We start from the raw sequence: 21,592 nt of genomic DNA, 5'->3' as shown, positions 1-21,592 counted from the left end.
GTTAGTAACTTTAATATGATAGGCCAAATGCATCCAGTAAAAAGGAGGCACTGGCTACAGAATTCAAAATACTGAAGGTATTTTCTGGAAAGAAATTTATTCTGTTGATCTACACTTCAGATATAACATTGATTCAAATTCATTAGTTATTATTTTTACATCAGAATCTTTGAAGTTTGGTACTAATAAACTGGAACTTGATAAGTTTTTAAAGTAAACTCCTATTAATGTGTAGATATGGATCCATAAAAAACATAACCAAGAATTTTATACACTTTATTAAAAGATCAAAAAATAAACAATAACAATATAGAAGTAACATACTAAAATGAGTAGCATTATGCACATTTCTAAAGCACGTACAAGCACTACAGCAATATAATGTGGCAAAAAGAAACATAAATTCAAAGCATACACCCTGTTGGTAGCAGTTGAGGGAATGAACTATCCTGTTATGGAACTGAAATACTGCATTAACCTACGCCTGTCTGGATCCAATGATATTTTAATTTCTTACAATTCCACAGGGCTAAGTGTAATCATTTGTGTATATTTTCTAAACTATTCCATTAAATTGATATCTAATGTTTCCCTTACATTGTTTTACCAGAAATGCCTATGAAAAGAAGAATGTGCTTCAAAGATCTACTTTACACAGTATAGTATAAATGTTTTTATATATTTAAATTAAAAATTGACAATTTAGGAGAACATTCTCTCTTTGATTTTAGTGATTGCCTAAAATACAATTCTCTATTTATAAAAAAAAATAGTGATCTTTTGTCAGGTGATGTAATAAAGGGTGAGGAGTTGGTTCATTTTCATGATCTAAAAAAAAAAAAAATTAAAACAAAGCTAATTGGAAAGAAAAAAAAATCCCATAATCCAATCTAAGAATGGTCTTATCATCCCCTCATCTGCTAGGATACAAAAGCCATGGCAACAAAATCATTTGGCTTCCACCACTATCAAATAGCATCTGTGTACAGTAATAAAGAACTGGAACCTTGTAATTCGGTGTCAGGTAATTCTCTCTGTTGTGTGTTTGGAAAAATAACTTCATTTTATTTAACAGTTGTGTTATTTTGCATGTTTAAATATCTCCTTTGAGAGGCATATAGAGTTATTTTTGATGATAGAGGATGTCAGTAAAATCACTAGCAAAGATTTTAGCAGTGTTGTCATGATCATGCTCATACCCCGACAAAGTTTGACCAGCTATGATTCATTTCACATAGTGCAAAATATTTTTCTCTCATAATCCTAGAAATGAGAAAGAACTTGATTATAGAAACTGATGATGGCAAAGGGAAGCCATAATCGTGTGGTGGCTTGAACTAGCTGAATATTTTGTATTAAAATCTAGGTTATTACATAACACCACGGAGAGAAGCAACATCTGATTTTCTCTCATTTTAAAGACCCTGGGGCTGTTCCAATTCAGCAAACCACCACTTGCACAGCCCTGTGGTACAGAATGGGCTGGCTGGGCACACAGTGGCATCGCCAGGGGTCAGAAATGCTGGCCAAGGAACAGCTCTTGGGCTTGGCAGCAACAGCTCAGCTCCAGCCTGGGGCATCCAGCAAGGGTGACAGTCACACTGGATGCCACCTCCCACCAGTTCTGCTCTGGGGGACTTGCCCCTCACTGCTTGAGTCAGGACAGACTCATGGCAAAACCAGGTACTTTTCTGAAGCAAAACTGGGGCTTGGGTTTTGCAGAAAAAAAAAAAAAAATTTAAAAAATCCAACAAAAACCGAAACTTGTTCCAATCAAAAATAAATGGGTCAACACAGGCACTTAACTGCTCCAAAATCCCCCAGCACTGCAGAGTCCCAGCAGTGCCAACGCAAACAGGAACAAGAGGCTGCTCACTGAGGACCCACAGCTTTGCTCTCCTTTGGTGGCAACTCAAAGGGGCTTGTTAGTCCCAGCCTGGAGCACCCAGCTGGCCACACCAGCAGCACTACCTTGTGCCTCTCAAATCACACCATGGCTGTCACACAGCAGAAAGAACTGGTCCCATACAATCCCAACCCATCCCTGCCCATCTATGGTTCACCAGCTCCTTCCTTTTTGTTACCTTGCCCCAAAAGGTTAAAAAAATAAAAATCAAGAAGTTGTGACATTTCAAATTCACTCTGGGATTTAAAACACTCACCACAATGACAGTCACCTCCCACAGATAAACACTTCAAGACAGAAATAGGATTAGGTGCTAGGAAAAATGTGTGTGTGCTGCCATGGACCTACCAGTCCTAATAGGATTCACTGAGAACACAACCTATCAGAAACATGACCTGGGGTGTGTTTGAAAATGTAGGCTGATTAAAAAAAGTAATTTGAATCTTTGCTAGTGACCTTACTAATTAATTCCACACCGTTTCCCATTCTCTGTGCTGCAGGTTGGAGCTGACCTGTTATCAGTCTGCTGTATAATAAGCTATGGCAAACTACAAAGCTTTTACAACAGCAAAGCAACATCATGCTTTCAGATAAGTTTTATAGCAAAAAACTCCTCCTTTTCAAAGCCTTAGTAATACCTATCTCTTTTACAAACTTTTCCTGTATTATTACAGACTTTTTATATTCAAAATAAGTTCCAAGGATTTCTTTCGTGGACTATGTACATAAGTGCAAAAAAGGTGTGTCTCACACATTCGTACACTAACTGAATCAGTTTAACTGCAGCATATTTGTATCTTCAACACTGTTACGGGGTCATTCCACAATATTTTTTTTCTTATGTACAGTTTTTGCTAATATAAATTAGTATTAAAATAGTTATATGCTTAATTATTTAGCCCTGATCGTAACGTAATTGTGTGAGTGTTCAATTTCTGGAGAAAAGAAAATTGCAGGCAAAGCTACAGTACTGAAACTGATTAATTCTGAATTGCCACCGTGTGAATGGATGTGAAATGAAAGCAAGACCGGTCACTACGCTGTAAATACAGGCTGCTGTGTTTCCCAAGTGAAAATACTGTGGAATAACCCTTGCCACACAACAATTTCTACAAGCTATAAAACCTGACTCTAAATCCATGTGTTGTAAACTTCTTGACTGAAAAAGTGACCTTAAAGACACAAATTCAGCGTTCACATGGGACTTTGGGATTTTAAAAATATTCAATCATATCTTTATCTGACAGTATCGAACTGTACCTTTAACAAGCTCATACTGTTACACATCACTTTTAATTTACATGTGAAAATTTCACAAATAATGTATACAAAGGTAGCCATGTTGTAGTTTTGTTGCCATAGCAACAACAACTTAATATAATTAGTTAACAATGAATCTATCATTGTAGGAGTTACATACAAAGTTAATTTTGTTCTTAAACTGTAAACTATACAAACTAGTTATGGACTGTATTCTATACCTTACCATGCTTCAGTGTTGGTTTAGAATATAACTAAATGGGCTGAATACATGTATTAAAAATTTTAAACTTTCTCTAACTCTCCTTCAAAATTAAATTCATTAGTTACTAAAAATATCAAAAAAAGCAGTAATGAAAACCTTAAAAACTAATGGTAGAGAAATGAAAATATATGACATGAATTAATGCGTTGTAGCCTAGTAACAATGAGTTGTAGCTCTATTTACATTTGGATTAGGCTATCAACTATTTTTTTTTTTTTAAAGTTATTACAGTCTTTAACATACAGTATATACTCTAAGGCCTTCAACAGGCACATGGTAAAATCAGGTCAATATCAAACTAAATCCATTCAACAGGAATGGGAAATTAGATTTTCCTCATAAATTTCACCTTTTTCAATTTTCATGTCTGTGAAATGTACAAGGGATAAACAAAACGAGGACTCCAGTTTCTCAATCCTTGTGTACCCGGCGTGTCCTAGAGCTACTCCTACCGCGCCAGCGCCAGCCCGAGCCGGCCCAGGGGACGTCGCCGTGTCCCGCTCCGGCCACCTGTGCCACCGAGGTGCCAGCTCCGCAGGGTCCCCGCTGCAGGGGACAGGGGAGGAGCAGCGGGACCCCGGCCCAGCCCGTGGGGAGCGCCCCGGCGCCGCGGGAGACGCGTCGGGAACCTGCGCGGGCTGCCCGGGGAGGTAACGGCTTCTAGAACGTTGCGATGCAAAAATACACAGTCAAAAATCATCAGCTAAAAATTTCCAACTAAAAAACACGGCTGATTGTGAAATCATGTTCCAAATTACTAAAAACACTGTATTTAACAAAAATAATCTTAATAGTTTTATGAATCCATTTTATTTTAAATCCCTCTTTTATTGTCTGCTTATGTTACAGTTTAGTAGTAGTACTTTTTATTGAAACTACTAACAACCTTTTTTCGTGAAAATGATCAATCTCAGCTTTCATTTTCCCTCTGCATGACCCGTTTTATCCAAGTTTCAGCATTTCTTGCATATTGTTTGCATAAGGCTGAGAGAAATGGACAAAGAGAAATAACTTTGGATAAATAAAAAATATAGGTTCATGGAAAGTGGGAAGCTTATAAAAATGTCACTAAAATTATATTGATTTAAACAAACTTACATACATCTCTTGTCAAATAAAGGATGATATTCATGCTTTTATGACATTTGTTTAGAGTCACTAACTAGCTCGGTGACTTTGTAATAGTCTATTTAGGAAATTTATAGTCTGGCGACTGATTTTTTTTTTCTTTTCTTTCTTGAACAAAGAAAATTAGAGCAAGTCATTGCACAACTAGTTTAAATAGTGCTACCTCAAAATGGCATTTTTGCCGAGATTGTTTTGAATTTGGTGAAGTTTAGTGCTTCAAGCTTTTCTTTCCTTAAACTCATTTACAAATTAACTCTAAATTTGCCAGCAATATAAAAACTGTTGTGGCACCTAATATAACTACCCTGAACATCCCTCATTGGACCTCTTTAATAAAAAATAATCCTTAAACGCCTTTTTTTTTTTCAGTGCTTTAAATGTGACATGAAAACAGCTGTATTCTAGGTTTACATTCTATGCACATCTATGCCAGATGTTTAAGTCGATAAATAAAATAGGAGGTTACATCAAAGTTTCAAGATATACAAAAATCCATTTAGCACTGAAAAAATTTCAACCTCCTTGAACTCATAAAGCCATACAAGCTTGAATGCATCCTTTCTGGCTTAAGAAGATCAGCTCTGTTCTTTGTTGAGGCACTGGCACAGGTTGTGCAAAACCCATTTTTGATACACAAATAATTTCAAACAGGAAGTACTCAAATCCACTTTTTCCACTAACAATGTTATGGTTTTGGGAAACAGAAACACAGTGGTGAAAAGAACAGGTATGTGGTCACCAATACAAATGAGAGTCACTGATTTCACCCCTCTGCTTGTGAGCACAGATGGCTGGGGAACATCCACGGACACAAGCGACTGTCAAAACTCAGGGTCCATGAAGGAGGTCTTGGGGGGATGGTTTTTTCCCCTTTCTATCAAAGTTTGGTTCAAAGTCTGCTGAATTGAACAAAAAGATTCCTCAAAGCCTTCTTGAGCTGGGCTCCTCAAAGGTTTGTGCTATGAGTGAGTCTCCAGGGGCAGATGGTCAGAGCCTGCCCTGGGGCACAGAGGCTGTGCCCTGGGTGTGCCACCATCACTCATGGCCCGTGGAGATACACATCTAGCAAACTGTCTGTGCTCATACTGCAGGAGGGGGAACAAAGAATATCTAACCAAGGCCAAGGAACTGGGAATAGAGAAGAAAATCTGGTGTCTGAATTTGGCACTCTACAGGACCACTCTGAGCTCGGGGTGGTCGCCCCTCCAGACACTGTGAGCTGGCCTCTTGCTTGATTCTCTTTCTCCCTGTACGGAGTTTGTGGATTTACAGCAGCAAATCCACCTCTCCTATAATGCCAATGATACTGTAGAGCTATGATAGGGATGAATTTGGTGGTATCCTCAACCAAAATGCATTTCTGCAGCCAGATTGTTCAGCAACGCAGCATAACGACAGGCAGGGCTGTCCAGGGTGCACGGGCTGAAATGGTTTTATTCGTGCGTATGAAAAGGAGGTATTGAGAACTAGCCCTTGTTGTGCAACAAACATTGCTCTTGATCAAGTAGAAGGTGCCAAAATAAATCCACTGACCGACAGGAACTCCATTAAGACAAGTGTTTATCTTCAGCAGAAAGCTTATGCTGAGCTTTTTGCTGCTTTGTTACTGCTGTGTTTGCTTTAAAGGGCCAGAGATCACAGGGATGGGGGAAATAATCACCCACTTATGGAAAATAGTGATTAAATAAATGGGGCATGCTGACAAAATTTCAACAAGAGACACATATAAGATTTCAGGCCAAAATGTTTCAGCATGCTTGGTGGAGACAAGCCCCAGGGTTCGGTGCTACCCAGCCTGGGCTGAGCCACGGCCCCGGGCCCTCCCCAGCCAAGGGCTGGCACCTGCTCCTCTCCAATGCAATGAGCTTTTGCCCAACTGAAGCTGTCTCACTCCACCACCATTTTTCTGTTGTTTGTTTTGACTGCACCATGAGAACAGCGAGAGAGATTGTGCGCCGTTTGCAGCTGAGAATGCACTTCAATGGACAACAGAGCTGCAGAAATCCCTTGATGCTTACCCCTGTCTGAGCAAATTGTTCCTGTCCCCTTACTGAGCCTGGGCTTTTGTGTTCCTTTTTTTTTCCAAAAGTTTCCAGAATCAGCTCATTGTATTGAAAGAAGAACCCTGAACTGGACTAAAATGATAGCTATCTTTTCACATCACTTGTACTAAAAATTTGGAGACTATCTGAAGGCAAGTTTTAAATGATAAAAGGAGCATTTAACATAAGCAACTTCAGCTGACATTAACAGCAAAATCCAGCAAAGGGCAGAACATTCTGTGTCGTGTTTTTCAAGCACATAATTCCTGTTTCCCACAATAACATTTTTAGTAAAAAACAAACAAAACCCCATAAAACCTACAGTATATGAAAACTTAAGACATAACAATAATGAAAAATGGTATTGAGTATACTTGATAATGATGTACACTTTAAAACAAATCAATAGACTATGATGTAAACAAAACAGTAAGATAACACTTTAAAAACAAGACAAACATTTATCCATCGATAGTATACAGTAAACCAACAGTCCGCTGTGCAGATGCACTTATCATGATGGTAGTCATAAAATGATTAAGTGTGTTAAAGTAATGTGTTATAAAAGTCTATTATAATTTCCTACTTGTATATCTCATATAACAGAGCGCTGTTTGTTAATTGTTTCTATAGTGCTTTTTTTTTTCTTTTTTTTTTTTTTGACATTCCCATTGATCAGTTTTTGGTTAACATGTAGGCTGCAACAGGCTTACTGTAGAGGTGGTAGAGAATGATAGAGGGAGGAGGGGAATATATACAGAAAGGCCATGCGCAGCTTCCCACCAAGAAGTCCTGGTGCTCCATAATTTTACTGTTCACAATTTCAACATGGTCTGCTGCAGGGAAAAGAAAAAAACAACAAAGAAATAGTGAGAAGTTAATACATCTATATTTTAAAAATCATTCTAATACATTTACATCCTCAATGTGTTGCCCAAGAGGTTGTCATTAGTGTGTTGCAGACAGACATTTTATTCCATTAATTTTCTGATGTAGGGAGAAATTGCAAATAACACACTTGGCATCCTCTTAAATCTACACTTATGACTCTCTCTTTCACACAATGACAGGGCAAATAGTGAAAGAGGGAGGTGAACAAATAATAGTCTTGATTTTTGGATGGGATGCCAAGTAGAGGGTAGCTAAGGAAAGGGCCAAAGGAATCCCTGATCTGTGTTAGCTCTTGTTTCCTTTAGACAGTCACATTAAATCTGATCCTAAGGATTTAGGCAACTGAGCCCAGAGATAAAACACTGACACAGAAACCCTGCACTCAGGGGACCCTCTTTTGGGAGCAAATTGCCTCTTTGTGACGTACTCATGAAAATCCTCCACTGAAGGACCCAACAACTTATCTCCTGCAGAGCTAGACCAATCAGCCTGGCTACCAGGACTACTTCAACCATGGAGGAAAAGAAAAACACCAGTCAGAGCAGCGAGGGTTTCAGTTACCAAAGTCCCACTGAGGGAAAGTCTCCTGAAAAAATGCTGAAAACATTCCAGATGAAGCTTTTCCAATCAAATGATCTCCTTATTGAGTGGAACAGGCTGGTTTACACGTTATGGAAATGGGTTAACATGTCATGTCTGTCTGCCATTTGGAACAGCAGTACAGTCTAAGATGAACAACATTTTCACTAATGTGGATAAGCTTGGTGTCACCCCTCATGAACAGGGTCCACAGCCACAGTTAGCAGGTCATGTATACATATGGTACTTAATTAAGGTCAGCAGAGATAAGGGCTACCACTGAGAAAGTAGCTTCTGTTGATTGCTAATAGATATCATTACTGAATTGCTTGCCAAATTAATTTCCAGTATTTAAGGACTTGCCTGTAATATGTGACCTAAGGAAGAAATGGGTTTGCATATCTGCATATACAAAATGGCTGCTTTGAGAAAGCCCTCTTGTTGAATTGGCTGAACGCTCTTGAGGTAAAAAAACACAGTCAAGAACTGAAACTACCCAGAGATTTTAGCTCATGAACATCAGCTAAAATTCACAAAGAAAAGCAATGGAAAAATGACACTGCTGCTATGGCTTTGAAATAGTACTCTGTAACTCCAAGGACAAATTCCTCCACCACTCCCCTCAGAGAAAACTCCTCTTAGGGAAGCCCAGGATCTACAGGTGGGGTGAAGACTATGTTGCTCATGACATTCATTCTGGTCTCTAACCCCTCATAAGCCAGGGCCTCTCTGCAGCTGACCAGCAGACTTCTGCCCAGACCAAGCCAGCCTTGCAGATGCACAGCAGCTGCTGCTGACCCAATCCTGCTTACCCCAGGAAAGAAAATATGTCACTAACAGCAAAAGAGAAGTTCCACCTTTTCAGCTGACTCATTACCAGAGCAGTCTTGCCATCAACACTGCAAATCCCTGAGGCATCTGCAGGCAGCTGGGAGCTGTGCAGAGCAAGAGCAATCTGTAAACAGAGCCATGGGACTGGGGGGTGCACAGGGAGGTTGTGACCACCACAACACAGGTACCTGAGACACAGGAAATTCGTTATAAACCACAGGGCTGGTCCATTTGTGCTGCAGCAGCTGAGTTCCTGTTGAGTCAGCAGAGCATGAAGCCAATGGGGTCCCATGGGCTCAGTCTCTCTGCCTGAGCCCATGGGACCCCATGAGCCAGCACAGTGTTTAGGGGATGCAGTGCCCATGTACAAATCAATTCACCATAAAGAGAAATACCAAAAAGGAACTTACTGTTCTATCGGGAACTTCTACATCTGTGAAACAAACATGCTGCTACTCAGTTCATCTACTGATAACTGGGATATCTACAGCAAAAAAAAACAAAGAACACAACACATTAAAATGTTGCCTTGAGATCCGGCTGTTCATTCTGTGTTCAGTATCAGATTAATATGTACATCAGTGTCTTATAAAACAGGATCCACTCCCAAGTCTTTATTTTGCTACACTTAAAGTACAATGTAGCTGCACCACTACTGATGCCTTGGGGAGTACCTGGTGATTGTACCAGGATTTTGACTCCATAGACTACAAGTAAAACAGAAATGCCCTGAAACTGTCTGCCTCAAACAGGACTCACACAGCCACCACAGAGAAACGCTGCACAGCAACTTCTGCTTTCCTCTCATGACCAATACAAGTCTGAGTAAGACCTGCTCTACCTGAAAATAACAACATAGCACAGAAAAAGACTGGCAATTCCTACTGCGAGCAATAAAACTCTGCCTAGGACTTATGCAGGCAAAACTCCTACTGAAATCCTCATGACCTCACACCAGCAAAAGCCTAGAGGATGCCCCCAGAGATATTATTGGTATTCAGCATGGATAACAGCCTCCTACAGAGCAAAGTGACACCCCGATTTCTTTGCAATAGCTCTAAACCTGAGAGCATGACAAATAAAAATGCTAAAATTAGTTCCTGGGGGAAAAATTTTTTGGAGGAAGTTGTGTCACACCAAATTTTCAGGACGCATCACTAAGACAGGTTGTGCGTATACAGTTCAGGACTGGTGCAGAAGCAGCCATCACACTCAGTATCTTCAGAGGAAAGTTTTGGAGAGAATTATGACTCGGCACACATGCATGGAATCCTGTACACTTATGGCAGTGCTACAATGGCACGTACTGCACATCCAGAGTCCTCTCTGTAGGGATGGGTGACATGCTATTGGCATAAAAAAACTTGAAACTTCACAGTCTCACCCCCGATTTTTGGTTTTTGGTTGTTTGGTAGTTTTCAGAGTCCGATTTAGTGGTGGGGGGAAGCCACTTTGTATTTCCACTTCCACTTTCCAGTCCAGAGAGGACAAGCCAAAATACCACACGGAAGGATGCTCGGGGTGGTATTTCTGCTTGAGACTGAAAGCAGAAGTGCTGCAGGTCTTTGCATGACTCTACACCCGGGAGATTCACCGCCCGTGTTTGGAGGACCCGGGGGGGAGGTGTGGTTTTGGAGGAGAGCCTGCGGCCCTGCCAATCGCCCATCCCTACGCTCCGGCCGGGCTTGAGCCTGTCCCGCAGGCGGCAGGAGCGGCCCCTGTCCATCCCCGGCCTCACGCTCGCACACACGCACACGCTGCCTCTGCGCGCCCCAGCCTGCGCCGAGCCGGGCGGGACAGCGCTCGACCCCGCACGGGATCCAGCCCTCGCCCGGTCCTCAAGATCTGAACACGTGAAAGAAAGCCATTGAAAGGGCCAAACCTGATTGGCGGTAGCTGTTGCAGCGAAGGGGACGCTGGTGGCAGGAGTTGTTGCTGCAGACACAGTGGTGGGCGTAGCACCGTGCATCATGGGCACTTTCGGAAGGGAACCATGGAAGCGACATACAGGAGGGTGGAGCGTATATATATTTTGTTTGTTTGGTTGGTTTTATGTAACCATGGCAACATGTGGTGGATTTGGGGGCGTGGCAGGAATCACAGCAACAAGCCATGTGACATCGTCATGAAGGACACATCGGGGCGCAGCATGCAATCACAGTGCAAAGCAAGACAGCGTTGGGAAAAAAATAAACAAGAGAGAAGGGGAAAAGCCAATTACAATTATAATTAAGGAAAAAACCAAAACATTCTCAACACTTAGTACATTTATAAGCAGAACAATGATGTATTAGACTCCGAGGGCCAAATTTCCAAAGGGGGGAGAGGATGGGTGTGCTAGCAAAAGCCCACGTCAGCTCGCACCCGTGGGGAGTTAGACACAGCCAGTGCACGTTCCTTTGGGTGGGGACATTTTGGCAAGCGCACCCTCCCGCCCGCCTGGGAAAGCTTGTCCCCTTCCCTCCCCACCCCGTCCCCGCCAGCAACCAGAGGTACATGATGCACTTTGCAGCGGCTGCCGCAGCCCTTTCACCAGGTTTTCTCGCCTCTCTCTAGCGGGGACAATGTTTTGGCATGGGACAGAGCTGGAGGCACGGCAAACGAGCGGTTGGCAGACTGAGCTCTCTCCGTACAAATTCAGCATGCTCCCTTTCCACCCTAATTCTATAGGATTTGGCAAAACTCCCCTCTTGCAGGGTGGGGGGATGGAGAGGGGAAGGGACAGAGAGGGGAAAAATACACAAATGCATCTGAACAGCTACAATTTGCAGGAAGAGCATCCAAAAGGACAACACGGCAGCAGGGAGCTTGGCAGCCTCCTGAAGCTGCATGTCCCGCAGAGCACAGTACAGAGCACAGTGCTGGAAGGGATGCTCTGGTGCACACACGGGCATCCCCCAAACCCGAGGGGGATTTGTGGGGTCCAGGAGCCCAGAGGAAGGTCCAGCCATCCCCACAAACATGCGGTGGGGCAGCAGACTTGCCTTCCACGGCCAGCCCCAGCAGGGAGGGAGCGTGTGCCTGTGGCTGGGAACACTCCGGCCACGAGATGTTGGAAGGTGTGGGTTGGGGTTTCCTACAGGCAGAGGTGCATTTGAGGGACTCAGCTCCCCATCATGCAAGCAATGTGTCCTCCCTGGCCTATAGGGATCGGCAGGTTCAAGAGCAGTGTTTAGCCATTCATGCCAGAGCTTCCAGACCTGCTCTTGGAAAGCCTTGCACCCCCTCCCAGGGCTCCTGCTCTCTCCCTCTGGCTAAAGCAGGCACACACCTGGATGCTGGTAGTTTTGCATAACCTTGGCTAGAGGATGAAAGCTCAGCTTTCACCCGCCCTCCTGTGCCCAGCAGCTGTAGCCAAGAGGGGAAGGTCCTCAAAGGCCTCCGGAGGTTTCATCAAGACCCAGATGCTGAGCCTGAACAGAGTGGATCCCTGCAGCATTAATGAGCACATACTCACTGCCTCCCTTTATCCCACGTGCAACTGCAGTGGTACCTCCCTATGATCTCCTGTAACTGCACACCTAACACTGTCCTACAGAGATGACTCTCCAGCCAGTCCATGGTCCAAACCCTGCTTCTCTTGTTGTACAAGCAGCACCCTGCTCTGGCAGAGGGGCTGACTGCTCCTCCTTAGCACCTTGTTAAACCAGTCTCCTAAAATCTCCTCAGAAGGACAACTAAAAATTCAAACTTAAGTCTGCCTGTACCTTGATACAAAATAAAACAAAACAAAAAAAAAGCCAACAGGACCCTCCCACTTCTATTTCCTTGTGTGAGATGACTTAAATGGGTTGTAAAGACATTTAAGTGACAGATTCTTGTCTCTGAAGCAGAACTAAATAGGGGTGGGAACACATCACCTTGGATTCTCTTATTGTAAGTCACATGAAACACTGCACTGCACAGAAATTAAAAGGGATACAACCATTTAAGCCTCAAAGAAGACAGCGGATAGACAGTCACACCACTCAGCCATCCAGGTTCTCACTGATGCATACTAACTTGCAGTCTCTTTCAGATTAGGAGAAGTTGAGAAGTTTGTGTAGAAAAACCTACCAACGCTTGCAGTGGGTGTCATGCACAGAACTGACCCTGCACACCATGCATTGAAGCGTGGAAAGATGAACAAAAGGGATATTTCATTAGTGAAGCTTCAGTGTTAGATATCACTTTAACTAAAAAGCAGGTATTCTCTTTGCAGCATTCAGTATTTAAGCACATGCAACCAGATTCTGCATATTGGTATATCAATAGTTTAAACTCAGTTTAAAGAGATCACAGCAAACCAAATTAATTCTTTAATTCTTGGGTAGTAGAGAAAAAACTCCTCCCACCTTGGTATTAAATTATAAGATTGATCTCAGAAATCAGGGTGGTTTGGGATTTTTTTGGGTATTGGGTATTGCTGATTTCTCTCTGTTTGTGTCAACAGAAAACAAATTGCCCTTAGAGGAATGTCACACTCATGTTAAAATTGACTTTCCAAAAGCAATTTACTCCTGCAACTAGGGACCGTGATTCAAAGTCTCTAGTTTAAGCTGAAAGAGGCATTTATTTTTCTGGACTCGAAAAAATTGCAGTGGTGATGCCATTTTCAAGAGACAGCCTGACTCCCCCCTGCCATGGCAACCCATGATGCTGATCTCTCAACTGAACAGGAGGTACTAAGAAAAGCAACAGCTCCCTCCCCTCCCCACAGCAAGAGCTGCGACATGCCACCTCTCTGCTTCGCCCTCCTAAGCACTGCCAAGGCCCAGCCCAGAGCTGGAGTCTGATGTGTAACATAAATGCATCACAGACCTGTCCTCTGACTGGAAATTTGCTGCTCTGCCCAGCATTAATGTCTTCAGACAGAGCAGGTGCCAGTAAGCAGCCCTGTTATGCATCAGCCCTGTGTGTAATTTCATTGCCATGAGCCCCGTACCAGCACAGCGAGGGCTGGGCACAGCTGATTTATGGCGCTCCATCACAAACTCCTGTCCTTATGTCAACTTTGGCAACTGTGACCTTGAGGAGGAGCAGTGTGTAGCCAGCTGGGGACTTGGCATTCCCCAAGGTCTCCGTGTTTCCTGAAGTATTTCACTTGGCACCTGCCAGAGCTGTGGTAAGGTCAGCTCAGCCCAGTCTTTCCAACGTTCTGCAGAGCACAAGGTAAAAGGCTACTACTCCATCTCTGCATGAGATTCTGCCTCCCTGGAAGAACATCTTGGTAGCTGCTGAGTTCTGAGTGTTTCCAAAGGCTCTCATAACAGAAAGGCCACACGAGCACAGGGTTTAGGTCCCCACTCTACCTTGCTCTCAGGACCAGATTGTCTCTAAAGCTTTTCCCCTGACCCCAAAGAAAACAGTGCCAAGGTGCAAGTCCACTGTGTGTTCACCTCCAGGGGTCAGCCCAGAGAAACACTCTGTGTATTTTTGTAAGTATTATCCGACAAATAAATACAGCATTAAACATTAAAAACACAGGGCATTAATTTTCCTATGATACTCTGAATGGTAATAATGATACTAAAATATGAGCTATCTGGAATATTCCTAATTCAGCCACTTATAATACTTTCCACTCCAAGCAGGTTTTATTTTCCATTTGGCTGCAGTTAATTGGCCAGTCAGAAGATAGCCACATCTGCCACATTAATACTTCCATATCTATAAGAATTACTGAACTGCATCTTTCAATTTAACTCTGAGACCTTAAAGGTACAATAAAAGCTGGGAGTTAAATTGCTTTTAAAAAGCTTAGGGTATTGTACTGGTCAAAAGACAAGGAAGAGGGAAATATATGCCTTTAAAGAGGATTATATAATTTGTATTTACTAAAGACTAACCATTCCCTCTATAAACATCACAGCTGCTGCAATATGTAGGTCAGTGAGATACAAGCTCAGGGAGGTGCCTACAGCCTCAAAAGAGCAGGCATAGAGGTCCACAGACATTTTAACATGAGTCCAAAAGACCACTACACAAGAGTCAAAGAATTAATTTGGGATTAACCAGTTGAACCATAAGGAGGAACAACAGAAAGTATGAATTCAAGAAACATGCAGACATTTTTCTTAGTTTGACTGCTTTAAAAAAACCCCAAACCACACATAAAGGGCTAAGAAGGATCTTTACACGTGAAAAGCTCTAAATTGCAGTAGGTGAAGGGAAAAAAGTCAAACAACAGATGTTAATTCTTCATCCATTTTTAACATGAAACTACACACCAATATTCTTTTGCTAAAGACTCTTACAAAACTGTTCATCAGCTGAACACCAAGGTCATAAAATAAACAAGCATGATGCTGGAAAAGCAAGGAGACACTTACCTGTAGGGATGAATGCAGGCTGTTGCAACTGCATGTTGGCTAGAGCCTGTTGGTAGTGGAAAACGCTTGGGTTAAAGACTGTGGTGGCACCATTGTTTTTTTCAAGTGCTGGCCTCTTTGGTAAAGGTTGAAGTGCACCAGGCGGCAGGGCCTGTGGATAAGGGAGTCATTAAAGACAAGTGGAGTAAATAAAGGGGCCCAGATGTAGGTCAAGCATGCAATAAATAACAGGGGGTCTTGGCTGCAAATCACCTGCAACTCTATCAACTTAGCGAGACAGGAAAGAGAAGAGCAGCTAAGTCACAGTACGAGTAGGAGGTGAAACAACAGCTTCACTAGGTAAGCAGTTAGTAAATGCACCAGGAGGAGGGGCAGAGTCCAGAAAGAGGAGGGATGCTAAGGAGCTTTTCAGCAGGACTGACTTGGGTACAGAGGGAGAAAAAAGCACTGGGAAATGGAAGGGGAGAGGTGATCACCTGGACAGGATGCTACAAAGAGCAGTTGCAGGCAACAAGCATTAAAAACCCCAAAACAAACAGGAGAACTATAGTAGATGACTAAAACCCAAGAAGATTAGCGTAAGCAACAAATGCCAATGGAAAAAATATGGATGCTTGCCTCTGGTTCAACACCTGCCTACATGTATGTGTGCATGTGTGGAAGTGTGCATACTGTGCAGCCAACCCATGTGTCCAGATGGTAAAACTGTAGCTGTTGCCAATTACACACATAACATTACATTCACAGTAAAATGCATTTCCACTTGTTAGTAGAGAGGCTGAGCAACATGGTCAAGACCAGGCCTGATTCTCCACCGCTCACACCGAGGCACAGCCCACCACCAGCAGATTTGGACCAGATCCCACTTTATAGAAGGTGGCCTCCATCAGTCAAATACTGCTCACTCATTATTAACAGTGGAAAAAGCCATTGACAAATCCCTTCTTTTCATTCTATCACACCACCGGGCTTCTTCCAGCCCGTCAAACCTGTTTCATGATCAGACTTGGTAAAAAGCATTAACCCAACTCAGGAACTTTTCTCAGTGAGTTACTCATCATTCATCCAAGCATGTCTCAACAGCAAAGTAGTATGTCAGGTTCTTAAGAGACAGGAATGTTTCTAATGATTTACAGCTTTTCATTGTACCCAAGTAAGAAACCACGTTTTTTTCTCCACATTGTGATAGAAAAGGGTCCTTTTTAATTATGCCCCGCAGTCCTTTTGCACGTAACACTCCCATTGACGTCAATGAGATTTACGCACGTGGAAGTCATGCAGAATCAGGTCATTTCTGACTAGTTGTTAGTCTGTATCATGTAGCAAAGCAATGGCTGAAAAATAGGGTTATCACTCCTACTTTTATTTTAATAGGTCATAAATGAATGGTAGGTAATGGAGAAGGTTTGGCTAATGAAGGGTTAAAGCTACAAACACACAATACTCAGAAGAAAGGACACAAGTAAAGAGATTTTAAAGCGTTATGCAAAATCAACACACAACAGAATGTAAGTGAAAGCTTGCAACAGTTTGTCGCCATCTAGAAACAGGTTTCACTTTAATTTGCTATAGGAGACTGCTCATCTGAGAAATGTTAAGCAACATACTTCCAGGCAAACATTACTCCATCCTATCTCTGCTCACATGGTTGCTTTTGAGTGGTTTTAATATTAAAAAAGAAAATGAGAAGAAATTGCATTTGCAAAACTGCCCTCAGACATGCACGCATCCTTTGCCTATCCTAGTGGGCATCCACTCTCAGCACTAGGATTTAGTTTTCCCAGATTTCTTCTGGCTGCTACCAAAAGACAGCAGTCAAAGATGGGACAATATTCTCAGACACAGACACCAAAATCTTTTACTTAAGATCCATATTTTAGGATGATGTATATGAGTTTTCATATACATGAGTTTTCATTTCTAGGTAAGCTTTCATTGGTATCTGTGTTAAATCTGCCTGTTATCTACAACTTGTCTATTTAATGATACCTATGTGAATGTTCCTCCAGGCACGGGACAGATCTGTAGCTTACACAGTCTGGAGTAGTTTCATGTACATCACAGAGGTTTTACAGTTTTAGAACAACTGAAGAACTTGCTACTTAAATTCATGCTCCTTATGGTACCCAATTGCTAAATGATCCTTTTCAGACACTTCCAAAATCTGCCTCAGAAGAAGAATGTTCTAATTATAGCAAAGTAACTGTGCTAGGCACATAATGGACTTTTGACTCCCTGCTTCTGGCCAAAGGCTGTCACCACCCCAAACCCCACAATGGCACTGCCAAGAGGAGAACAGCTGAAGGCTGTTCATGTCCTTGCTGTCATGTCCTAGCGCATCACAGGACAATTCCAAAGCAAAGCACTGCAGTCAGAGAGAGACACCAGCAGGCCCCAGAGATGTCAAGACACATCAGACTACCCCATCATCTCTCCAGCATCACCATCCCTCCCCTAACCTGCTACAGCCCCTTGGGAGCAAGGGAAAGAAAGGAACTATGGCAGCCTCACTGTTGCTCCCTCAACAGCAGCCAGGTAGAGAAACACAAATAAATGCAGTATCTAGGAACCCATCTTGATCTGCTTCTGGTTTGACGCAGCCCTGTGGGTCACCCCTCCACCCCAGCAGCTGCAAGAGTGTTCCCACAGGATACATGAAGATGTACTGGCTCCTCCAGTTGCCAACCAATCTTATTTTAGATACCAAGGAGTAGGAGGGCCAAGGACACAGAACAATCTGGCTTCAGCCCTTTTCCAGCCTGTGTACTGAGGTAAGAGCCTCAGGAACATGCTCATGGAAAGGTCCATCTATAATGCCTTGAAGAGGCATCTGCACATGATGAAGTTGGGCCCGTACAGCTTCTGCAAGGGAAGCTGGCAGGGACACAGCACAAAACTAATGTGTCTCATTTGACATGGGCTACAATTTTTGTATCAGTCAGGACCGGCAGGAATTGTAGCAGCTCGAGGGGATACAACTTTTCTTTCTTGCACCATGGCCTGGTTCTGAAGGAATCCTACAAGCAGAATATCCAAAAGGCAACAGAGACTCCTCACCACCAAATTCTGCAGCCAGCGTCACACTGAAGCAGTGGAATTAGACTAAACCCTCCTAGTAAAGAACTTTCTTGATGAGTTTACCTCATCCAGCTGCTTGTGCTTTCCTTCTGGACACGCTCTGACCACCACAATTACAGCAGCAGCTCTTGGACAGTAATTTTTCCTGACTTTATTTTTTCCCTGTGTGTTTGTGTGCATACATGGGTATGCAACCTTCGCAACAGGATCTGGCCATCTGCACCAGTGAAAGGGTTAATTCAGTTTAGAATCCATGTGATAGTGCTGCACTGATCCAAAGAAACAATTTCCACTAATTAAATACCAGGCAGCCTCCCATTTTTAGGCTGGGAAAGCCACATTCCTGCTCAAATGAGAATCTGAACAAAGAGGCTTGTGCCACTGCTCTGCATGGCATGGAAAGCAGTTCTTCAGCAAGACTGACAGATAAAAAACCACTTCATGCTAAAGTCAGATTTTCCCACGTGCTGGTTAACAAACCTCTCGTTATTTTTTACAAGACAAGAACTGGATTAAATCTTTGCAACAAACAATTTAATTGCACCTCAAAGTTCCTCTCAGATCTCTATCTCCTGGGACCAGATCACACTTTCACCCTTCTGCACTCAGCAAGGAGGGGCTGGGTCTGCTGCCAGGCATGACAAACAGAATTATCTGAGAGAGGGCAGAGGTAGCACCCATCCCCTGTCAAGCAGCAGAAGCAAAGTGAGCAGTTTCCTCTGAAGACCATGCATGTTCTTATCACTCATGAAGGGTTCAGAGGAGGTGACATATCCTAACAAGTGGCTGCCAACTTTTCAATTGGTCAGAGCAGGAAGACTTGTACAAAGCAGCTTCTCTCAGAGGGTTTGTTCAGTGGGGGAGCAGTAATGGGCTCTCCAATTCTCTGCCAGACCATGTCTCCTCAGAGTGGCGGCTCTTGAAGAGGGCAGCTGTGCAGGTCCTGACTGCTCTGGCTCTGGGGCCGTGTCTGTGTCAGCTGTGAGCAGAGCAAGTGATGCCATTCACAGCATCATTCCACCACTACCGGCAGAAGCTAAGTTCTAGTAAGTCTTCCTGCCGCTGCTGCCTAAAACTCTGATAAGGAAGTCTCTTCACTACTTAAACTCAAAAATAAGTCTTTGAAGAGGAAGGGGAGCAGCTCAGCTTCTCCTCCCTAGGTCTGGGAATGAGACACAACATCAGCTTGATGGTTTCACAGCTCCTATGTGTCTACTCTTCCCTCTCCCTGCTATAGCTAGGCAACAGGAGCTCTTTCTTTTAAAATGTATTGTATCCCTTATTCTTTGGGAAAACAGGAAGGCGTTGTCTTCTATGGAGCCAGGACTGACAGCACTGTAAGTATGGCTTTTGCCTCAGTATGAGAATCATAAAGCTAGGTAAAATCTGTTATCTGGGAGTCATAAAACAACCAAGGCCAGCATATATGAAGACAGCTTGCAGGCAAAAGCTCAGATTCCATGATTCCATGATTGAGACTGAAGCGAAAGTCACCCAGAGCAAGGTCCCTTTGCGGACACTATCCCACTGGGCATGGGGGATGAACCACAGACAGAGCCAGCTGAAGGGACAGCCACCTCCCCAGGTTACCCAATGCATGAGCCAATTCCCACACTGCACCTGCTTCAGTTCCCAGCACAGATACCCAAGGATGCTGTTTAGCCCTCTTCCCCCTAAATCTCACTTGTGTTCATTACACAGAATGCTCTCATGCAGGGCAGTTACCAGCATGGCACTGCCAGGCAAGGCTGTGATGCTGGGAATACAAAGTTAAGTTACTGGATCTGTCCCGCAACCACCCAGTCCTCTGGCATTTAGAGCACACTGCAGATCTAATGAGCTAAATTCTTAAATTCTCCCTCAAACATTGCATCTTGTGACTCCAAAGCTGCCAGTGTTTGGAAAAACACTTCAAAAGCCAGAGCTGCCTCCCCCCGAGATTATTCACTGTCTCCAAAACACATCTAGGCTTCAGGAGGCAAAGCTCAGACGTTAATGGATGGTATGTGGGGCTCAGGATTGGCATGTCTGAACGCACACTGAACATTTCTGGCTGGGATGGGCAGTCTCCCCAGGGACTAACACCACAGACCAAGAGCAGAAGGCTTTCATGCAGATTAAGATGGTTACGTGCAAAGCGAGAAGGTGAAAGGTCCAAGTACCAGGTCAAAGGTTGCCTCGAGCGGTCGCTTCAGTGATCTGACAGCTGGCTGAGTCTTAATTAGCAGGCAGCGAGCACATGATGGCAATGGGCCGGGGAGGGGGATCAAGCACAGTAACAAAAACAGCAAGCAGAGGTGTGTCAAGAGAGAGCAACAATTTGGGAAGGCGAAGAGAAAAAGAAATTAAAAAGTGAATGCATTATACAATATATTAAAAAGACGAGGCATGCACAACATGGGGTGGCTGGGTAATTACCTGGCCTAGTGGCAAGTCAGTTATTTTGCCTCGGTAAGTTTTAAAAGTAAAGAAATGTCATCACAGGACACGTGCTTTGGAGCTTTGTCACATCAGCAGGCACAGCAGGGCAGGAGCACTCAGGGATCAGCACCTGCACAGGGACTGGCACTGGGCTCCAGCCCTCATGCTGCACCTACACACCATGCAGAGGCCAGCAGAGCACTCATGGAGGAGAAAGGACCACTGGAAAAGGAGGGAGCTTCAAGCACATGCTTAAGTGCTGTCCTGAACTGGGGACAGAGCCTTACCCAGTTCATCCAGTGCTGCACTGACTTCAGCCAAGCAGGAATGAGTAAAGCTGCTACTTGTGCACATCAAGTAACTGCAGCATTGGGTCCTTCAGAAATGCTGAATTTAGATTTGAAGTCATTCTAAATCTGTTTTAGAACGTAGACCCATAGCCTGGAATCTGTTTTTCCCTCCAAGAAAATGGAGTACCTTTCTCCCCTTTAATAAAGTCTTACACCTCAACAGGTACAGTAAATGCATCAAACCTTGAAAAGTTAATGAATAATGTAGGCTGTTTTGGTAGCGGGGTGATGCAACAAGCCATCTATAAATATTTTAAAGGTTCTCGTTAACAGCATACAAATAGGGTTAATTACATTTTTAAGAGAAGCCAGCTGGATGAATAAAACATGCATTGGCTTTGGTTAAGTAGCAGTGTCCTAGATAATTAGTGAAAAAGTAAAGATTCAATTGTGAAGAACACAGGAGTTTCATTTCAGAAGGTTATTTTTCAACAGACCTGGACTCTTATTTCAACAACAATAAAAACAGTAAGAAAACTAATAAATAAACTCTGCAGGACAAATAAATACTGCAGTATAAATTAATTGTT

General features: G+C 43.2%; 1 protein-coding gene across 9 annotated transcripts in view; it reads right to left on the bottom strand.

Moving 5' to 3' along the window:
• Positions 1–262: 262 nt before the first annotated feature.
• Positions 263–21,592, bottom strand: part of MBNL3 (muscleblind like splicing regulator 3) — a 92,082-nt gene continuing 70,752 nt past the window's right edge. For 7 of the 9 annotated variants that reach the window (XM_050974612.1, XM_050974610.1, XM_050974615.1 and 4 more), the window contains 4 exons: positions 15,214–15,364; positions 10,785–10,879; positions 9,313–9,386; positions 263–7,437 (listed from right to left, as the gene is read on the bottom strand). In XM_050974612.1, coding sequence (XP_050830569.1) covers positions 9,330–9,386; positions 10,785–10,879; positions 15,214–15,364 — 303 coding nt within the window. In that variant the 3' untranslated portion in view covers positions 263–7,437; positions 9,313–9,329. Of the gene's footprint in view, positions 7,438–9,312; positions 9,387–10,784; positions 10,880–12,884; positions 12,995–15,213; positions 15,365–21,592 lie in introns of those variants that run through there. The other 2 variants (XR_001990545.3, XM_050974613.1) reach the window with 2 other exon arrangements.

This window comes from Serinus canaria, chromosome 4A, assembly GCF_022539315.1.
Source record: "Serinus canaria isolate serCan28SL12 chromosome 4A, serCan2020, whole genome shotgun sequence".
Lineage (NCBI taxonomy): Eukaryota > Metazoa > Chordata > Aves > Passeriformes > Fringillidae > Serinus > Serinus canaria.
This window is presented reverse-complemented; position numbering and strand designations above follow the sequence as displayed.